Source organism: Globicephala melas, chromosome 4 (genome assembly GCF_963455315.2).
Source record: "Globicephala melas chromosome 4, mGloMel1.2, whole genome shotgun sequence".
Classification (NCBI taxonomy): Eukaryota; Metazoa; Chordata; class Mammalia; order Artiodactyla; family Delphinidae; genus Globicephala; species Globicephala melas.
In genome coordinates, this window is record NC_083317.1 from 117,005,839 (window position 1) to 117,025,724 (window position 19,886).

The 19,886-nt window shown below is 39.6% G+C and overlaps 2 protein-coding genes across 9 annotated transcripts in view; one reads left to right on the top strand and one right to left on the bottom strand.

The window, feature by feature from the left end:
• CP (ceruloplasmin) overlaps positions 1–8,599 on the top strand; it is a 74,832-nt gene extending 66,233 nt beyond the window's left edge. The window contains exons 19-20 of the mRNA XM_030873262.3: positions 3,452–3,556; positions 7,773–8,599. Of these exons, the coding sequence (XP_030729122.2) occupies positions 3,452–3,555 (104 nt within the window). The 3' untranslated portion in view covers position 3,556; positions 7,773–8,599. The remainder of the gene's footprint in view (positions 1–3,451; positions 3,557–7,772) is intronic.
• HPS3 (HPS3 biogenesis of lysosomal organelles complex 2 subunit 1) overlaps positions 1–19,886 on the bottom strand; it is a 45,043-nt gene that overhangs the window by 2,815 nt on the left and 22,342 nt on the right. The window contains exons 6-16 of one of the 8 annotated variants that reach the window (XR_004042962.2): positions 18,830–18,911; positions 16,109–16,263; positions 14,560–14,668; positions 11,791–11,972; positions 10,569–10,749; positions 9,402–9,635; positions 8,299–8,484; positions 7,770–7,958; positions 6,382–6,489; positions 2,028–2,234; positions 1,232–1,326 (exon numbers count right to left, since the gene is read on the bottom strand). Coding sequence is in view for 3 of the 8 variants with exons in the window: in XM_030873265.2 (XP_030729125.2) it covers positions 1,232–1,322; positions 2,028–2,234; positions 6,382–6,489; positions 7,770–7,958; positions 8,299–8,484; positions 9,402–9,635; positions 10,569–10,749; positions 11,791–11,972; positions 14,560–14,668; positions 16,109–16,263; positions 18,830–18,911 (1,724 nt within the window). In the remaining 5 variants the exon portion in view is untranslated. Of the gene's footprint in view, positions 1–1,231; positions 1,327–2,027; positions 2,235–6,381; positions 6,490–7,769; positions 7,959–8,298; positions 8,485–9,401; positions 9,636–10,568; positions 10,750–11,790; positions 11,973–14,559; positions 14,669–16,108; positions 16,264–18,829; positions 18,912–19,886 lie in introns of those variants that run through there. The other 7 variants (XM_030873265.2, XR_004042964.2, XR_004042965.2 and 4 more) reach the window with 7 other exon arrangements.

Genomic DNA, 19,886 nt, shown 5'->3' on the forward strand with positions numbered 1-19,886 from the left:
CATATGGAGAAGCACGTTGCTGGCAAGGAAAGTGCATCATGAAAAATGAATAAAACACTATACCAGCTCTGGAGGTATTACAATAAAGGTAAATCCCACACAGCATTTAGTTCCCATAAGCCACACACATACACACATGCACCTGTGTGTGAATACACACATATTAAAGACACAGAAAAATGGAACATTTGGAGGAAAGATTATGGGGTAGTTATGAGTTTGTGGGTGTGGATCAGAAAAGGATGAAGAAAGAGTCGTTTGACTAAGATAATGATGTTACTGGGGTGTGAAGATGTGGGCTATCTGTACTGGAAAGTGATCGACCAACAAGAATAATCAGTTCAAATTTATGTGATAAATTTGGTGCAGATGGGGCTGGGCAATCAAACACCTGAAGCTTCCACCTTCTGACAACCAAAAAATCACTGAGAGAGGTGGGTAGGACAAATAGTACAAAGGCCCCTCCCTGTCTTCCCAATCAAAAACATACAACTTAATGGGAATTTCCAGAAAAACACCATCCAATGGCCACTTGGCTTTGCCTAACACTTTGAAAGTCAATTCCCTCAGCTGGAAAATACAATTCCAACACTGTGAACTCCTAATATTTTGTGCACACTGGTATCAATATAACCATACTTTTGTCATCAGGCCAACCATTAACTGGTGATATTAACACACAAGAGTAGTGAAACTGATAACCATATAGCTATCAAGATTTATAAATGACTATGAATTATATAAAAATTCAAACAATAACTACCTACGCTGTAAAATACTGCATAATTTAGACACACTACACTTCTAAATCTTTGAGAAATTTATCATTCCTCAGTACTTGCTTACAATTATGATTAATAATGAAAATAATTTTAATTTCCTACATGAAGTAAATTAAGCACCCAGACCATTAATATAAAACGGACTTTAACGGCTATTCCAATTTTTAAAATACTGAGGCTGTGAGTTTCTCTGACTGCGATACTTTGTTAAGTGTCTGGAAAGATTAACTTAAAAGCATCAGCTCTAGAGCTAAAAGAGATAAATGAATATCAAATGTGGCGGCGGGAGCACATGAATGTTAAAAATAAGCTCTCCAGTTGATTCTGCGAAGACCCTCTTCCCCACACTTGAGAATCACATGAAAAACGAGAGACAGCAAGGCTTCAGCCAGTTATGGAAATGAGTACCCTCAACTCAATTTATAATCAAGCAAAAAAGATTATTTTACCTTTTAGTGATGATAAGTAAAGTTGATATTTCTCTCCACCACATTTTATTCTCTGACAAAGTTCAGGCAGCAGTTTTTTCCACCACAAAGTCTATCTTAGGGAAAAATGAATACTTTTTAAGTTTGATGCATTTTACACTCAGATTTCCAACAAGAAAAAGATTGTGCAGGGAAGCCCAGGGCAAAAATATACATCATCTTGGTTAAGGAACAGACTTTGTTAGAACAGTCTTCTGCTTAAGCTAGAGCATAAAAGTCAGATCTGTAACTTGAAAATCTAATAATATATACGCTGTACATATGTACACCGCTGTTTTCAAGAAGAAACATAGACGTGTCTTGTTTCCATCTCTTAGGTAGCAAGAAAGTTCTAAAGTCAAAAACTCTTCTAATTTCTAAAGACCAGAGAGTCCACAAAGAATTTTCCCATCATTTATTATGTTTTCCAAATCTTCAGGTAATAGCCTACTTCATTGCCAAACAAGAGACCTTTAGTGAAGATAACATACAAGCACCATAAATTTTAACCGCCTCTAATGGTACTCAAAACATGTAACATATGGCTGCTGAGCCTGCGCGTCCAGAGCCTGTGCTCCGTGACGGGAGAGGCCACCGCAGTGAGAGGCCCGCGTACCGCAAAAAAAAAAAAAAAAACATGTAACATATATGCTCTTTTAAGCCACACAGCCCTGTGAGGTTGGACTGGCATAATCTGTCCCCATGTTGCAGATAAGGCAACAAGATTAACATTTGATTATCACTGATAAAGCCTAAAACCATAATCTGAAAAGCATACCCGATTCTCTTCTTTCAGTTCATGATTAGCATATGGGATGACTGCCTCCGGGCATCTCTCTAACAGCCTGTCTATGCACCGTTCATACTCTTCCAAACGCGTACGACACAGAACATGGACGCTGAGGCCAGCAACAGTGTCTTCTGAGAGTGGCTCCAAGAATGGAATAATGGAAGCTATGTCAAATGAAGGACCACATATGAGAGACTATGAACAGAAAAGTGAAATGTTATGGAATGAGGCGCCCAAAACACTAAAGCACAACATACAGAATACAGTTTTTAAAAAGAATAAATCTCACTCACCAAAAAAAAACCAGAATGTAATTTTAGAGCACACGCATATATTTACTTAGTAAGTCTAATTAGACCAAAGTATTAAATAATCTTGAAACCACTTCTAGTTTAAAGAAAAAAAGATCTGTTTAATACAAAGCTGTGATTTTTTAAAATAACAGGGTTGTGTTTGCTCTGAATAGACTGTAAGTTTAAACTAATGCGAATGCTTTAAGATTCTATCCTTAGGATAGAATCAACGTGGTGGTCAAGATTTATGTCCAGTGATGTTCACCTCAAGAATATTTATAATACTGAAAAACCAGAAGAAATCTAAGCATTAAATAAGAAGGGATAAGTAAATAAATTATGATATATTCAAATGATGGTATATTTTATAGCTATCAAAATTGTTTTCAAAGGACAAAATACTCATGATAAAATTAGTAAAAAATCTCAATACAGGGCTTCCCTGGTGGCACAGTGGTTGAGAGTCCGCCTGCCGATGCAGGGGACATGGGTTCGTGCCCCAGTCCGGGAGGATCCCACATGCCACGGAGCGGCTGGGCCTGTGAGCCATGGCCGCAGAGCCTGCGAGTCCGGAGCCTGTGCTCCGCAGCAGGAGAGGCCACAGCAGTGAGAGGGCCATGTACCGCAAAAAGAAAAAAAAAAAAAATCTCAATACAAAATTATATTCAGAGGATGGTCAGTTGTATAAAATCTACATAGGTACATGCACATCTAGAAATGCCTTTGGAAGAGTATCGAAATTTGAAACAGAGACCAATTCACTGGAATGGGAGGACAAAGCCAACTTCCTTTTTCACACTTCCCTGTATTTTCCAAGGTTTCTAATAATAAGCATGCACTACACGAAGAACCAAAAATAAAATTTCACATTTAAGAAAACTACAGCAATCGTTAAGAACCTAATAATTTGTATCAATACCGTTTGCTACAACCTGAATGACACAGAGCAGCTATTATTTCAGTAGTCAGAACTTGACAATATTTTACTTTTAAACATTTAAACTATAAATACTACTTTTGATTCCGCCACCAAAATAATCTCTGCTTTCCCTTTCTTCTGGATAAAAAATGAAATGCTCATATCCTGATTTTCTTCTTCTTGTATCCTTTTTACTGCAGCGTCTTCTCAGACTCACAGGAGGACATGGAACATGAACTATCCATTTACAGTCAGCATCGTGATTTTATTCCAAATATCTACCAAGCAATGGCTAGGAGAGTAAGGTTGGTCCCTTTCCTTCCTGCAAGTTTAATATTCACCTTCATCTGAAAAATTTCCTGACAATAAGATAGCAAATATGAAATAAGGTGGTTAAAGTGAAATGAGTCAAAGCTTGGTACAAAATGGGTTACCCATGAACTTTTAAGTAGTTATATCCATATCATCAAGAAGTTTAAAAATAAGAAACACCAGGGAATTTCTTGGCGGTCCAGTGGTTAGGACTCCGCACTTTCACTGCTGAGGGCGCGGGTTCAATCTGTGGTCGGGGGACTAAGATACCAGAGCCACACAGGGCGACCAAAACAAACAAAAACCCTCAAAATAAGAAGCACCAGACAACACATATATCACTGGATAAAAAACGGCCCACAGGTTACTACTACTCTTTAAAATACTCTTAGTGTTGTGTGCTTCTTAGCAGTGTGTTCCTTTCTTTTTTTTTTTTTTCAATATTGGAAATGGACTCTCCACCCCCAACACAGGCACTATTTATTCCCTTTTCTGATCTACATCCCTCATGCTCAGCTGGCTCTGCGGGGCTGGAACCCACAGAATTCTCTACACAGTCACACCTGTGGCTCTAAAAGGGGTGGATGGCAAGAAGGCGGGGGGAGGGGACCAGGACAATTCTGGTAAAAGGCAGGGCACTTACTAGTTACTGTGTCATTCTGAATAGTGGCTTTTTGACACATAGATGATTTATAGATTGTTTTTAATTCTTGCACAAATATACTATTAGAGTGATTAAGAACAAGGGACAAAGATTTATCTCAAATCTGTGTGGTGGTGGTGAGCTGGTGGGTAGAGGGAAGACATACAATTTTGAAAAAGCTCTCCAAGTGATTCTGAACCGACCCCCCATTCCTCTAGGTAAGAGCAGGTGAGATCTTTTTGTTTCTTGATGGTTAGTTTTTTCTTAATGACTAAGACTAATTGACCCCAGATAATTTAGAAAGAGTTATAATTAGGAAAAGGATTTAGAAAAGTTTAGACTGACTCAACTTTCTATCCTTTAATGGCAAGGATTCCCAGAAAGAAGATACCCTTATTATTTATTTTTTATAAATTTATTTATTTTATTATTATTTATTTTTGGCTGCCTTGGGTCTTCGTTGCTGCACACGGGCTTTCTCTAGTTGCGGCGAGAGGGGGCTACTCTTTGTTGCAGTGCGTGGGCTTCTCATTGCGGTGGATTCTCTTGTTGCGGAGCACGGGCTCTAGGCACATGGGCTTCAGTAGTTGTGGCGCATGGGCTTAGTTGCTCTGTGGCATGTGGGATGTTCCCGGACCCGGGATCGAACCTGTGTCCCCTGCATTGGCAGGCAGATTCTTAACCACTGTGACACCAGGGAAGTCCCAAGATACCCTTTTTAAATACCTTAAAATGGATTCTAAAGATCACTGAATTATACTTTTTCAAGCAGAGATTATAAATATGCTTTGAAGATTTATCAGGGGATATTTTAAAGCACTTATTACAATTAGCATTTTAAATATGTAATTAGTACATAAATTATAGGAGGGCAAGGTCTTGCCTGCCTCGTCCAATGCTGTACATCAATCACATTTACAGTACATGATTGAGGAATATTTGTGGAATGAACAAATCTGAGACTAAGTGCTCGGCAGCCTCTGTAGCATAAGGGTACTAGAGATAAGAACCAACAAGAACCGCCTTTGGCAATTTAAAAAAAATGTAAGTAACTCTATTCCTGGTGACATCACAGGCTGTCTAGAGGCTAAGACTAAGCAATATGGTCTCTTGAGCTTCGCATCCTGACACCCCATCCCCAATTTGACATTTTGGTTTCTATAAGCAATAACCACACTTCCACTAAGTTCCCAGAGTAAATCAGGGGTTGCACACTCAAAAGCTTAACAAGGTCAAACCAGACGATGAAAACCAGATGATGAAAACACACAAAGGCGGCTGAGTATAAGGAAAATGGATGCCAGACACTGAATCTGGACCAGGGAGACATGGAGGTGGAACTGTGGCAGACAGGACAGCACGAGCACTGCCCAAGGAGGGGAGCCAGTAGGTGGCTCCGACCTTCAGGTCTCAGGCAGTGAGGGCCCAGGGTTACTGCTGAATGCAAGTTCTGCTGAGTTTCTCAAAGAGAAACTTGAAACTCAAAATTCTGAATTTGAAATCTCAATTTTCATATGTTGGCAGCTACACTGGGAAGACCAAACACAACAGATGTGAGGATTATACTCAGTCCTTAGGCCACTGATTACATTAAACAAAATCACATCCACATTGAGCCCAGCCCAATCCACCAAGTCAAATGTGGACTTTATTTCTCATTCTCAGTCAAAAACATTCACATTCAGAATTCTTGCAGGATGGTCTACATTCTCTTGATCATGTTTCTTACTTTTAAAAAAATCCTTTCAGGAGCCAGAGAAGCTAGCTACTTTGACCTATCTCCTATAAGACAGATAGTAGTGCTCGGTTTGGGCTAGAGGCCTGAACTGTGTGAGTGAACACTAAAATAAAAGTGAATCTCGTCAATGAAAACACCGCGAAACACTTGCCATACTTTCATTTCACAACGTGTTTTCAGGCACGTCCTGAGAATGAGGCAAGAGTCACAGGACTTGGAAGCTCACTCACCGACTGGCAACAAGACCAGACTTCCCGTCAGCAGTTTCAGGCAGAGGCAGGAATTCCCTCCACAGCTCTTGAGTATGCCTAACTATAGATTCTGTCCCCAGAATGATACACTCTAAATTAACTGGACACCCAGGGTCTTACCAAATTTAAGTCCTATACTATATGGTAATATGCATATTCATGAGAAAAGGAGGCATTTTTATTTACCTGTAATTTTGAAAGGTCTTCCATATAATTTTTATCAGCCAAGGATTCAGAGGATATTAAGACATTAACCCACGGACTGATTAAGCCATAATGACTACAGGTGTTTATCTAAAATGTAAAAGAAATTTATCATAAACAAAAATACAACAAAACAAGACTTTCTTCATCCATCCCACAAACAACAAGCAATCCCTAACATTCTGCCGTGTCCCAAAATTTGGTATACATTTTCCTGGTAATGGGAAGAAAGTCTTAGAATGCATTCCCCTGGAAAAGGTTTTAGTTTTGCTGCTTCTCACTGAATAAATCCTCACTAAATATTTCCTAATATTTTAACTTTCAAAAAACTGCAAAGAGGCACTTTCTCACAAAAAGGGCAATACTTCCTTTAAGCTAATTACACTCAAAAAAAGTTAACAGTAATACTGAAAATAATTTTTATTTCTACTGCTTTCCTTGGGAGGCAAAATCTCTTCCATAAGTTCTCAAGACAATTCCCATAAAGACTCCCTTATTCAAGCAAACCCACATTAGCCACTCTGTCACTGTGAGGGACAAAGGGGCTGCCAGGGGTCGGGGGGAACAGGAAAGATAAGAGTAGAGTTGTTAGGGCTGCTGCAGACTGCGGAACAGCTCTTGTCTGTGCAGCTGACAGGAAATGGAAGTCTGGTAAGGAAGTCTCTCTCCCACAAGCCTTCTGCAGTTCCTCTCCCAGCAGGGAGGTCTGCAGATGTCTCTTCTCTCATGTTCCACTTCATGACTGTCGCCTAAGGGAGCACAGATGGATTTGGGGAAAAGCCCTTTCTCCCACACTTTGGCTACTGAAGTACCACTGTAGGTGAGTAATATAGGAACAGTAGAAGGCACTCTTTAGGATACAAAAGTGTTTAAAATGTGGGCAACTTCACTCACAGACAAGTTTTAAATGTATTTTTAACTCTTGCTTTAAAAAGATATCCGGTAGGGCTTCCCTGGTGGCGCAGTGGTTGAGAGTCTGCCTGCCGATGCAGGGGACACGGGTTCGTGCCCTGGTCCGGGAAGATCCCACATGCCGCGGAGCGGCTGGGCCCGTGAGCCACGGCCGCTGAGCCTGCGCGTCCGGAGCCTGTGCTCCACAACGGGAGAGGCCACAACAGTGAGAGGCCCACGTATCGCAAAAAAAAAAAAAAAAAAAAAAAAGATATCCGGTAATATGAATTACGACTGATTTTATGCTGTTAAAAATAAGAAGGGTCAACAAAAATTAATATAAAAAGAAATAAAAATTTAACAAAAACATAAAACACACACAAAAAACCCCAAAAACAAACAAACAAAAAAATAAGGGTCATTATCATAATGTGTAATGTACATAAAGTTTAATTCACTGTACTATTCCATTATCTTACCAGATCCTCTGATGTTCTCAATGGTGTGGTGTCAGGTGGCTGCCTCTTAGATAATCTCCAGATGTACTGTGATGTGAGCTTGAAAAAGAGTTCCTGAAGTACCACATCTGGGAGACACGCTACCAGCTGAGCTTCCCAAAAGTCTACTAAGAGCTGAGGAATCGTATCTTCATCTTTACCACAGAGCACCTTGAGAACAGTGAAACAAGCCCCCATAGCTCAGATAAATATAGTACTGATCAAGTTACAGCTGGTCTGAATAGCACTCCATCATGTGGGCCAGTATTCAATAATTTATCTCTAGCATTAGTGCCGTGGCAAAAGCGAATTTAGACATTTTAACAGACTCCAGGTTGCATGAACAGAATTTTTCTAGATACATTTTTTAATCTGTACTTTTATAAGTGGTTATGTGTAAGTCTCATTTTTCAATAAACAAATGAAAAATCACTTCTCTTATTCTGCTCCCCGTCCCCCCCACCAACTTCATCAGGCCATCCAGAACAATTGCATTTTCAAAGTGACAAACCTTAAAGAAGGAATCTGCTTCTTCAATTCCAATTTTGTTGTTCTTCTGTAAGCCAAGGACTGAAGCCACAAGCAATCCAGGCTGAGTCTCCTTCAAGTGAACTGCAAATTCAGTTGGAACAATCTGTCCTTTCCTCTGTTGAATCAATAGCCGAGGTTCCAGAATGAAGCCACATACCAACTTCATCTTCAGATAAAAAAAAATTTAGGAACAGAATAAACATTGCATTCATCTTGGAAATACACGCTAGTGAATTCAAGAATCAATGATAAGCCATTAATAATTTATTGTAATCTTCATTTTTTCTTTACAAAGACAAGTTCTAAGGACATCATTGGTAACTGTCTTTGTAGAAGTTATTACTTAATTAAGCATCAAGATGTCCTACTTTGTAGACAGCTTTAAATTGAGGTCTATATAGGATTTTTCAAAATTATGAAAAGAAAATTCATCTTTCTAGAATTCTACTCTTCAAAGTAGAGGACATCTTAGTGCTAACCTGAGACATAATAAGTGCTCAATTAATGTCACTTCTTAATTTCTTTCTCTACTGATTAACTTTTTTGGCTTATGTCCCTAAATGGCCTCTTTTCCAACGGGAAGCTACCTTTTCTTTGATACACCATTCAAATGCCTAATCTCCCACACAGTCATTTGTGATCTTCCCAAATGCAGGCTATTTCTGCAACTACTGCACTCCTAAGACTCAAGGTTAATAACCTACTTGCTGTACTTGAATATACATCACTGTTCTGTTTTCAGGGACAAACCACACCACCCCCTCGTGCCAGGTCAGACTGTCAGCTCAGGGCAGAGCCTGTATACTCTTCACTGCCAAGCACTGTGTTCTGAACATACCTGACACTAAGTTGAAAAGTCTTTGGATACCCATTGCTGCCATTTATCTTTCATTTTTCTTTTTCATTGGACAAATCCAAAGCCCAAGCACTCCCACTTTGGGCCACTTCCTTTTTAATACTAAGTCTATCTTCCTTTACAACTAAGAAAAAAATGAGCTACACAGAAGCCAGAAAAAAACTAAACACCTCAGGACCACTGAGTCCTATTTTAGCTTGCTGTTAATTCCAGGCAGGGCACCGTACCTCTGAATGGCTTTTCATTTCATTTCTGTGCATGTCAAGATCTCTCATTTTCAAAGCCATTGCTGCCTTGGTCAATGTCACTAAGACTGATGAAAATCCAGAAGTATCCAGCTTCCTTAAATAGCTTATGGCAGTTAAAGGATCAATATTCTTCATAGAAGGACTACAGAGAATATGGGGCAGTTGCTTCGGCTCAGCGACATAAAACATCTGAACCACTTTTGCTGCCAATTCCTTTGGTGAGCGTAAACAAGAAATAAAAGGTCAGTCAGCTGATAGAAAGCAACAAAATCAGCAAAAAAAAAAAAAAAAAAGATAAAAAGCCAAGATACAAACATTCCAATTAAGATAAAATTACAGTACTATGCTTCGATTTAAAAAGAGAGTTTGATGGTGATAGCGTGGGAGAGCTGAGATGACCTAAAGTGATCTCTTTGCTGACTTATAATGAAGAAAAAGCAGGGAAAGTGTATACCAAGTTGTGGCCAGCATTTCTAATTTTAACAAGAGTTCAGAAGAAGAAAACAAATATTGGATTAAATTATACTCAAAAGTCCATTATAGAAAATTACTGTTTAATACAAAATTTACTTATATTTAATGTACAAAATATACTTAATATTTATAAGAGAAAATTTCATTTCTCTTAAAACCTTAAAACACTTGGTATCACAATACCCAACTTTGCATACTGGCATTCAACTCTTTAAAAATACATGAGGAGCTAAAAATGATCCTTGATAATGTCTGAAGGTTGCTGGGCCAGGATTTCACAAGGGAAACTTTGGACACCTGGAGAGTGGGGCAACTAGGGTTGTGAAAAGGGCTGCAGATGAGAAGAAGGCAGGCAAAGCCCAGGTTCTATGTCATTCTTCTAAAGACATGCCACTGTCAAATTGGGCAGGTCACTCAACCACAGTGGACCACACCCCCCTGTCTATGTAATGAGAAAGTATGAGAAGATGATTATAAGTTCTCTTCCAAGCTGTAATTCTGAGTATTATTAATGAAGAAAAGGGCACACTAATTACCTTTTTTAGGAAAAAAAGACTATAATACCAATGAAAAATACTTGGAACTTGATTTCTCAACAGAATTACATAAAATAAATTGCTAAAATGAAAAATTAAAAATATTAGATATAACTAAATAGAAAACTGTATTCACTTCACTTAATTCTTCATCCAGGTTTTCATAAAGTGAATGATTAATGTAAAAGATTAATCCCCTCTCGTATTTCTGCGTTCCATCCTCTAATGCCCAGTCCACTCGGGCCAAAACTTCAGCCATAGACAAACCAGACATCTTATAGTATGGCAAGGCGAGGTGGGAATACTGGGTGTCAAGCCTAAAGGGAAGGAAGTAAAAAAAAAAAAAAAAAAAAAAAAAAAAACTTCAGATTTGTCATGTTTAAGTTTGGATGTCTAACACATTTAATAATAAAACAGACATGATTTCCGGAAGACATAAATCTCAAAATACTTTTCTACAGCCATTAGGAGTTGGAACAAACTCCTGAGTTTTGTTCTGCAAAGTCATCCTAATTAATGTAGCTTCTTTTTGCTTGCTCATAAGAAAAACAAAAACAATTCATTAAGTGAATTTTAATATTCATAATGTGGCTCTAAAATAATGGTGTTTATAAGTAGGAAAAGTCTTTTATCAATTTATAATGATTCCCATGGGTCAAGTAAGCCTTGGAAACAATTATATATGAAAAATATTATAAAGATCATTCTCATCTGGACAATGGCTACAGGATTTGTTCATTTTGTGAAAATTATTGTGACTTGTACACTTATTACTTGTGTACTCTTCTACGTGTATAACTCCATTAAAATTTTTTTTTAAGTTTCCTCAAAAAGCTTAAATATTGAGTAATGGTTACCATTAAATCTATTAACATAAAAAAAAAGATCATTCTCAAAAAGAGAAATCACTATTGATCCTAGTGTCCTTTTCTGACATCATAAAAGCACTGACTACTAAGATTAAAATCACAGAGTGTCCAACTTGTATCTCTCCCTTAAAGCTCATAGTAATATGGTTGTCTCAGGGATGTTCACTGGTCATGCCCCACCCCCGCCCAAAGGTCTGAAAAGAAACTTCAAATTCCTAAGTTAACTGATGGGAGACTCATGAACTGCTCATCCAATAAACTGTAAGTCCTTGAAGGCAGGCAACAGGTCGTGCTCATCTCTCTAAGCTTAGCCCAGTACCTGACCCACAGGATGTGCTAAACAAATGCTGTGGCATAAATGAATAACTAAACCACCTCCCCTCATGCGTCCTCCCATTTGTCAGGTAACTGCCAGAGGTGGAAAAGTTAGTAAGCACACCTGAAGCTCAGGATGGCTTCTCTGACAAGTTTCCAAGTAGCATCACCAACCTGCTGTAGCAGTCTCCAAGGTGCCCACAGCTTTCTTTAAATGCTTCTAAAAGCTCGGCTTTTTCTCCAGGTTCTAGCTGACTGGCATCCATCAGGGCAGCTCTCACTAACAGGTGAGCCTCGCTGAGAAGGTGGATGCAGCTCTGCGTTTTTGCAGTCTTGTAGGTGTTACTGTAGTCTACCTAACACAAAAAAGGCAAGCAGCTAATGTTGCTTTAGACATCTCCCCAAAGTTTCCCAGTTCTTAAGAATATCTACCCAGTTGGTTACTAAAGTCAATATCTGAACACATTAAATCCTAAAAAATAAAAAGTGGTTATTTGTCATTCTGATAAGGCCTAGCTAAAGTGGTTTTCTTTTCCCCCACGATCTATGAGCCAGTTTAACACACACATGATTGTAACTATTCTCTTGTTAAACAGTGCTAATCATTAGAGAAGGTACAATTAATACTGTAATGCTAATAATACTGTTAACTTAGCAATAATTTGATCACAATTTGATAAGGCTAATGAACATATCTGAAAACCTTAACTTTATTTTTAAGTTCTATGATTTAAATCTTTCTCAAATTCAGATTGAGTATGCTTCCTTTATCTTAGTTTCAATCTGTGAATTTAGGTTCTGCTAGATCTATTTCTGTAACTTACAGTGGGCTTATAAAAATTATCACTAGCTAGGACTTCCCTGGTGGTGCAGTGGTTAAGAATCTGCCTGCCAAGGCAGAGGACGTGGGTTCGATCCCTGGTCTGGGAAGATCCCAAGTGCCTTGGAGCAACTAAGCCCGTGGGCCACAGCTACTGAGCCTGTGCTCTACAGCCTGCGAGCAACAACTACTGAGCCCATGTGCCGCAACTACTGAAGCCTGCGCACTCTAGGGCCCATGTGCTGCAACTACTGAGCCCGCGTACCGCAATTACAGAAGCCCAAGCGCCTAGAGCTCGTGCTCCATGACAAGAGAAGCCACTGCAATGAGAAGTCTGTGCACCACAACGAAGAATAGCCCCTGCTCACCGCAACTAGAGAAGGCCCGCGCACAGCAATGAAGACCCAACACGGCTAAAAATAAATAAAATTAAAAAAAAGATTATCACTAGCTAATCTGAGTCAATCAGTATTTTTAGACCCCAGTAGGCAAATCACCTAGATGACGTCTAAGACTTTCAATTAAGCAAGACTGAAAACACAGAACAAAGCTGATAAAATTATCAGCATTAAAATGCCAGGGCCAAATCAGGCAAAACCTTCACCCGATGACCAAAATTAACATTACTAGTGAAGGGCAAATGAATATTCTGCACCTCCCAGTGTGATACTCTGAGAAAGATACGTCACCTACACAATGTTCTGGCCAAGAAGAAGAATATACAACCTGAATCTAATCATGAGAAATGATATGAAATGAGAAATGAAATGAAAAAATAAATTTTTAAAAGGTGGCAGGGGGAGAAATATTTTTCAAAACTGTTATAAAACGAAGAGTGGAATCTAAAAATACAACAAGCTAGTGAATAAAACAAAAAAGACACAGACTCACAGATACAGAGAACAAACTAGTGGTTACCAGTGAAGATAAGAGAGGGAGATTAAGAGGTACAAATTACTACGTATAAAATAAATAAGCTACAAGGATATATTGTACAACACAGGGAATATAGCCAATATTTTATAATAACTACAAGTGGATTATAACCTTTCAAAACTGTGAATCACTATGTTTATACCTGTAACTTATAATATTGTACGTCAACTATACTTCAACAAAAAAAAACAAAAAAAATTTTTTAAAATAAAACAAAGAAAGGCTGTGAACATATTCTGGATTAAAAGAGCTAAAGAGACGTGACAGTTAAATACATTACTTGATGGATCCTGGACCTGGGGCAGGAGGTGCTGGGGGCTTCTACTAGGCCATTATTGAGTCAATTGACAAAACTGGAATATGAACCATAGACTAAAGTATTGTGTCATTGTTAAATTTTCTGAAGCATGTGTGTGTGTCCTGTGGTTATATAAGCAAATATCTCAATTCTTAGGAAACATGCACTGAAATATTTAGGAGCCTTAGGCTATGACGTATGCAATATACCTTCCAATGGATCAGGAGAAAATAGACATGCGTGCTTGCGCATTTGTACAAGAGTGCAAAAAAGAAGAAAAGAGAGGGAGAAACAAAGGGAGTATAATGTTGGCTATGGGCAAATCTGTGTGGGGAATACACAGGTTTTACTTGTACTATTCTTATTCTTGCAACTTTTCTGTAGGTTTGAAATTATTTCAAAATAAAGAGTTGATAAAAATTGTCAGGGATGAGTAGGCAGTTGTCACTCTTAGAAGAGGAAGAAGGATGCCTATGGGACAATGCTACAAGTGCTGCAGTGCCTTGGGACTATCTGCTAATATTTCAAAGAAGTGTGAGACAGGGACATATGATCTAAGATTTCTTTCGGCTCCATTTCATGGTTCTCTTTGCTAGGGTTCAAAATAAAGGCCAAAGGCTACTTATGTTTAGACTGGCTAATCAATTCTCATAGGAGAGTGGGTATGAACAAGGGAATCTTATTTTAGTGAAGGGAATTTCTCCTGGCTCCTCAAATATCAGGAGCTGTGAAAACAAGAAGGTGAAGATAATACACTGTACTGTCAGACAGAGCCTGGAAGCTGGCTGGCTGTGGCATTCTGCATGTACGATAATTAGAATCAATTTCTAGTCATCAATTAGACTCTAAAAATTTCTACCAGTAAGAATTAGAAGTCTGAAAGGAATACCATTTCTTTGTACAGTTGCACTGGTGAGATCGTATTCACAATATACAAATTCCACCCAGCCTCAGCTACAGGAGGTGTTTTGAGATTAACACTGGTACCTTTTCTAGAACTAAAAGCAAAACAAAGGACAAGAATTATAAGACATATTATTAATAAACGGGAATTTTAAATGGTAAATATTAGATACCTAAAATATTGTAATTATGATATCATTTTCATTTAGTATTTTCTTTGTTGATTAACTACACAGTCGATTTTTAGAGAACATTAGTGCACAATGCTACGTAGGCCAAACAGCACTTAACATACTGCACTCTCGCGGACTGATAAACCAAGCACTTGCAATTCATTCCACAAGTATTGTTAAATAGGCAATAAGTTCACAGAACAGGCAAGAGTCCTCAAAAGGAAGAAAGGCTTGGATATGGCCTTCATGAGGCCAAGGGCTGCTGGGAAAATGCAAAAGACAGAACTGAACATCTGCTGGAGGCACACTACCTTATCTCTTGCTTTCACTACATGATGCATTTTCTGTAGTATGCAATCTTTTAAAAATGCAGACCCTAGATCAAATGCATTTTCAAATAAATCAGAATTTTTTGAAAAATCATTTAAAAATATATACTACTTTTAAGATGTCAAATGTGTGAGATTACAAGCTATTTTTCCTCTCGCCAGAAAGCTTTTAGGATCAGTCAGTCTCAGACCACTTTGTGCACACTCTAAGTGAGCAGTTACCTAAGGGAACCTGGTTATTCCTGCCGGTGGAACAAAGCACAGGCACAAATAATTCAGAAAAGCTTAACCTTATGTTGAAAATGGAAAACAATGTTAGACCTGAAATACAATCTGTGTTCCTCTCCTGCAAACAGATTTCTTTCCTACTTCATTTTCCATAGAGGACTGTTCAAATTAGATTGCATTCCCTACCACTAAGTTCACAGTATAGAAAACATCGAATAGAAGCATTAACCTCTCTGGAATTAAGCATTCTATTCCAAACAATGTGAAAGCAAAAAACCGAAGTGTCAACCTGAGATTAGAATAATAATGCACTTTTACTCTAAGGTAGATTAACACATAATCTATACATCATGAATGTGCTTTAAGGTAAGAAATGCATTGTTAATTTCTTTTTCATTGAAATACCAGAAAATAATCTTTGGATAAAAATGTAGCCACTTAAAGGCCAAAGAAGAAAAATAATAAAGAGCCTTGTCACTTGGATCAGCATAAGAGGCTCTGTCTTACTTGTTAATTACACAAAAAAGGCATGCCCTTTAACTTCTTATCTAAAACACCACAGATATTTACTGAACTAATTTTATACTTCACCTTCTTCTAAAAGTTCAAGGTCAATTATAAAGGATATTATAGAGATCATCAGAAACTTCTTTTCTTACTCTGGAATAAGAACACCTAGAAAAGCTATCTGATCATTCAAAGCTTTCATTTAAAAAAATATCAACAAAGATGTATGCAAAATATAGCAGTAACAATTCATTGCAGAAACTTTCGCAGGAATGTCTGGGGGTGAGGGGATGCTTACAGAAGCCTCTTGGGTGACTCTCTTCTCTCAGGAATTGTTTCAGGGTCTGCCTTGGTCAGAAGTATAATGTGGTTTTTAAAGTGACAGATGGCTTTCAAGCCTATGAAAAGCTGTATTCTTAAAGCACAGACATCCATACTGACAGGTGGGCAAGCCTAATAAGGAAAAAAAATCGGAAATTTAGCTAAGGAATAAAGTGCATGAATTTTAATCTTCAAAAATCAATGTATTTGATACAATGTCTCCTTCCCCCTCACTCTCCTCCCAAATAATTCAAATTCCTATTCTTATCAGAGTAAGAGGTTATCCTATCTAAACTATTTAACCAACTATCTCATCCACGTGTCTGCCAAAGGGCTACTTAGTATCTGTTGACTTTGATTTAAGGAATGCAGAGAGTGGGTTACACCTGAGGCCCCTCAAAGCTGCGGGAACTCTCTGCCTTACAGAGACCCTCCAGGAGCCCAGCCCTGGGCTGATTACCTGCCACCCAGGAAATTCCCCACTAACAGTGGGCTGGCTCAGGGTACGTTCAAGTGGCCTCTTTAGACAAAACGAGACACTATAAAAGGACATTGTACTTCAGGTAGAGTACATAAAATGGTTTCTTAGTGGTTGCGTGTGTACGAAAGAAACACTCTCATGTTCCGATGGCTTCTGTTAGCTCTGTAGATGTGAACACTGCCTGCAACAGCCAACAGGCTGGGGTGTGTCAGGCAAACTGGAGGAAATCCTGGACCAGGAGCCAGCCTCCTGTCCTTATAAGGGACCATTCACTCAAGTAGAATGGATACGGAATATAATGGAAGAGCTCTTTCTGCGACTCACAAAATGATGCTGCCAGGCCTCCCCCCTCCTCCATTAATGCTGTTTTGATTCTGAGGTCATCTTCATTGTCCCTTTTGTACAAAGCACATGGGGGAAAACCTCCATCTATTTTGACATTCCTAAGAATAGTTAGGTTGGCCTTGGCGATGCTGAGCCAGCATCTCAGAGGAAAGGGAAATGAAGATCGCGTGTACTTTGGTCCCGACTCTGAGGTTGTGAAACCTTTCTCAGACACCGCAGCTCCCAAAGCCTGAGTCAGCAAGGGAGCAAAACGATGGTGTGCTCATTCAGGGGCATCTAGGATTTCAGAATGGTGGAATCGCAGGGAAGGGGGAGCCGGGAGGTGTGATCACCGTCCTTCCCTCTGCCACCTTCGGGAGGACTGGCCTCAGGGGCAGCGTTCCCCACCAGCTGCCCATCTCTCCTCTTTTCTACCTTCCTTTCTTCTGTGTTCCTTCCCTCTGGTTTTATGAGACTCTGAGAAGGCCTAGAACTGAGATTTATTTCCAAATGCAGATTGATCCTACCTCAATCTGTTATGTACCCCTCACTCCACCATCACTACCTACACAAGTCTATGTCTCTCTGAGGCTTAAAGCAAAAAACAAGGGGCTTCCCTGGTGGCACAGTGGTTGAGAGTCCACCTGCCGATGCAGGGGACACGGGTTCGTGCCCCGGTCTGGGAGGATCCCACATGCCGCGGAGCGGCTGGGCCCGTGAGCCATGGCCGCTGAGCCTGCGCGTCTGGAGCCTGTGCTCCGCAACGGGAAAGGCCACAACAGTGAGAGGCCCGCGTACGGCAAAAAAAAAAAAAAAAAATCTCCTGAAAAGGCTATGTGTATATCTTAAACACAGACAGAAAGGCATGGGAAAGCTATGATTCTTATCTCCCAAGAGGCTGAGGGTAGGCAGTAAGCCTGGTCAGCAGCAGAAAGTGATAGGCAGCCCGTAACAAAAAAGAACTCAGACACAATTTCCAGAAAACGCCAGTGCATTTCACAATTTGGGTGACAGTGATAATGGAAGAGTGCCTCGGACACATTAAGTACTACACACCATCATCACTGAACATTCATTTTTCCAGAAAAAGGCGTTCCAGGTGCCAGATGGACATTAACATGTGAAATAGAGGCCATCATAACTTGGGGGTTCCCTACAGCACGGATATGCACAACAAACACCCATTCAAATAGCTTATGCTCCGGGGGTAAAACTGCACATGACGAGTATGATGCAAATGATCAGCGTATTTCTGAGAACAGAAAATTCAAGGTCAGAAAACAGAGAATTTCATCATAACACTGCCTCTGTTTATTTGGCGGTCAAGAGCTTTTCAGAGACTAAGCGTATTACTACTCACTAAAAACGAGGTTATTGATCTAGAATGTCCATTTACACTAGATCAAAACTACAGAACTACAGGAAAGTTGTTGAAGGCTTTGTAAAACGATTAAAGAATTAAAGGCATATCTGATAACAGTATAAATAAATCATCCGAATGCACTGTATTCACTTTTGTGCTCTTGAATATACTGATTTCTGTACTGTTTTGTTCACAGCTCTATACAATGGCCACCAATACTTCTATTAAATGAATAAAATTGTAGTACACCATAGCTGTGAAGTGCTCTCTCTGAAGTTACACTATATATATATTCTTTACCAAATTTTTAAAACTATGCATTCTATCTAAATTCTGAGTAAAATGCTTTCAAAGTAATCTTAAAAATTACCATCTACACCACGAATCACAAAATGCTTATCATTTTACATTCCAACATTCTAATTGAAAAAAACAAGACTTTAATGTTTGCCAGGCTTAGACACGAAGAGCAAATTTGCAAGCACTCATACTGTGATCTTTAGGTTGCACCGTCATAAGCCAGCTCTAACCTTCAGGGTGGTGTCCACATACGGGTCCTCCTCCCGAGCGGCCGCCGCACTGCACCGCACTGTGTAACACTGCAGGTTGTTACTGAGGAAGAGGAGAGATGCCACTGAACAAACTGGAGGCCAGGAACCAATGTGCCCACCATTGGGAGGATTTCACAGGAGCACAGAGCAATGGCAGGGGTCGGGGAACACCCAAGTATGTGTCAATGCTGACAAGTTAGGCTACTTCTTAACAAGGAGAGTACCTCAGAAACCCTATGGAGTGCTTTTTAAATACATGACTGGTCCCCACTCACTCCTACCCAAATCATAATCTCTAGGGGCTGAATTAAGACACGTATATTTCTACAAAGCTCCTTGTGTGACATACACTCCTAGTTAAGAACCATGGATCTGGGTCAATACCCTCATCTTATAGACAAAATGATGCCCCTGGGATCTGCCCAAAGTACAGAGAGGTGACTATTAAAGCCAAGGTTAGAACCCAAGTTTACTGATTATTATCTCGGGATGAAATGGAGCCTGGATTATGCTGCCCAACACACTTAGATTATGCAAACCCAATCCAATGGTAGAGAAAATCAGAGACTGTCTGAAGGAACCTTCAGAATTACCTAGTCCAGCAGCTTGTTTTTAAAGATTAGGGCCTGCAAGGTACATGATTGGTCCAAGTCCTCTCTGGAGAATGGAGTTAAATTAGACCCCAGGTCTCCTCACTCTTCACACTCCTCTAGCTCTTTCCACAACCCCAGGCTATGTCTGCACAGCAAAGCAACCCGGAGACCCCACAGTAAGTGCTTGGAGACTTACAAGTCAACCCTCCAACACTGACGTTGAAAACCATCAATGTTTAACTTAGAAATTGATACAAAACCCATCTTGTCGTGGGTTCCCAGGAATGATTTTTAAAAAAATCAGAGGGCTTCCCGGGTGGCTCAGTGGTTAAGAATCAGCCTGCCAATGCAGGGGACACGGGTTCAAGCCCTGGCCCGGGAAGATCCCACATGCAACTAAGCCCGTGCACCACAACTACTGAGCCTACGAGCCACAATTACTG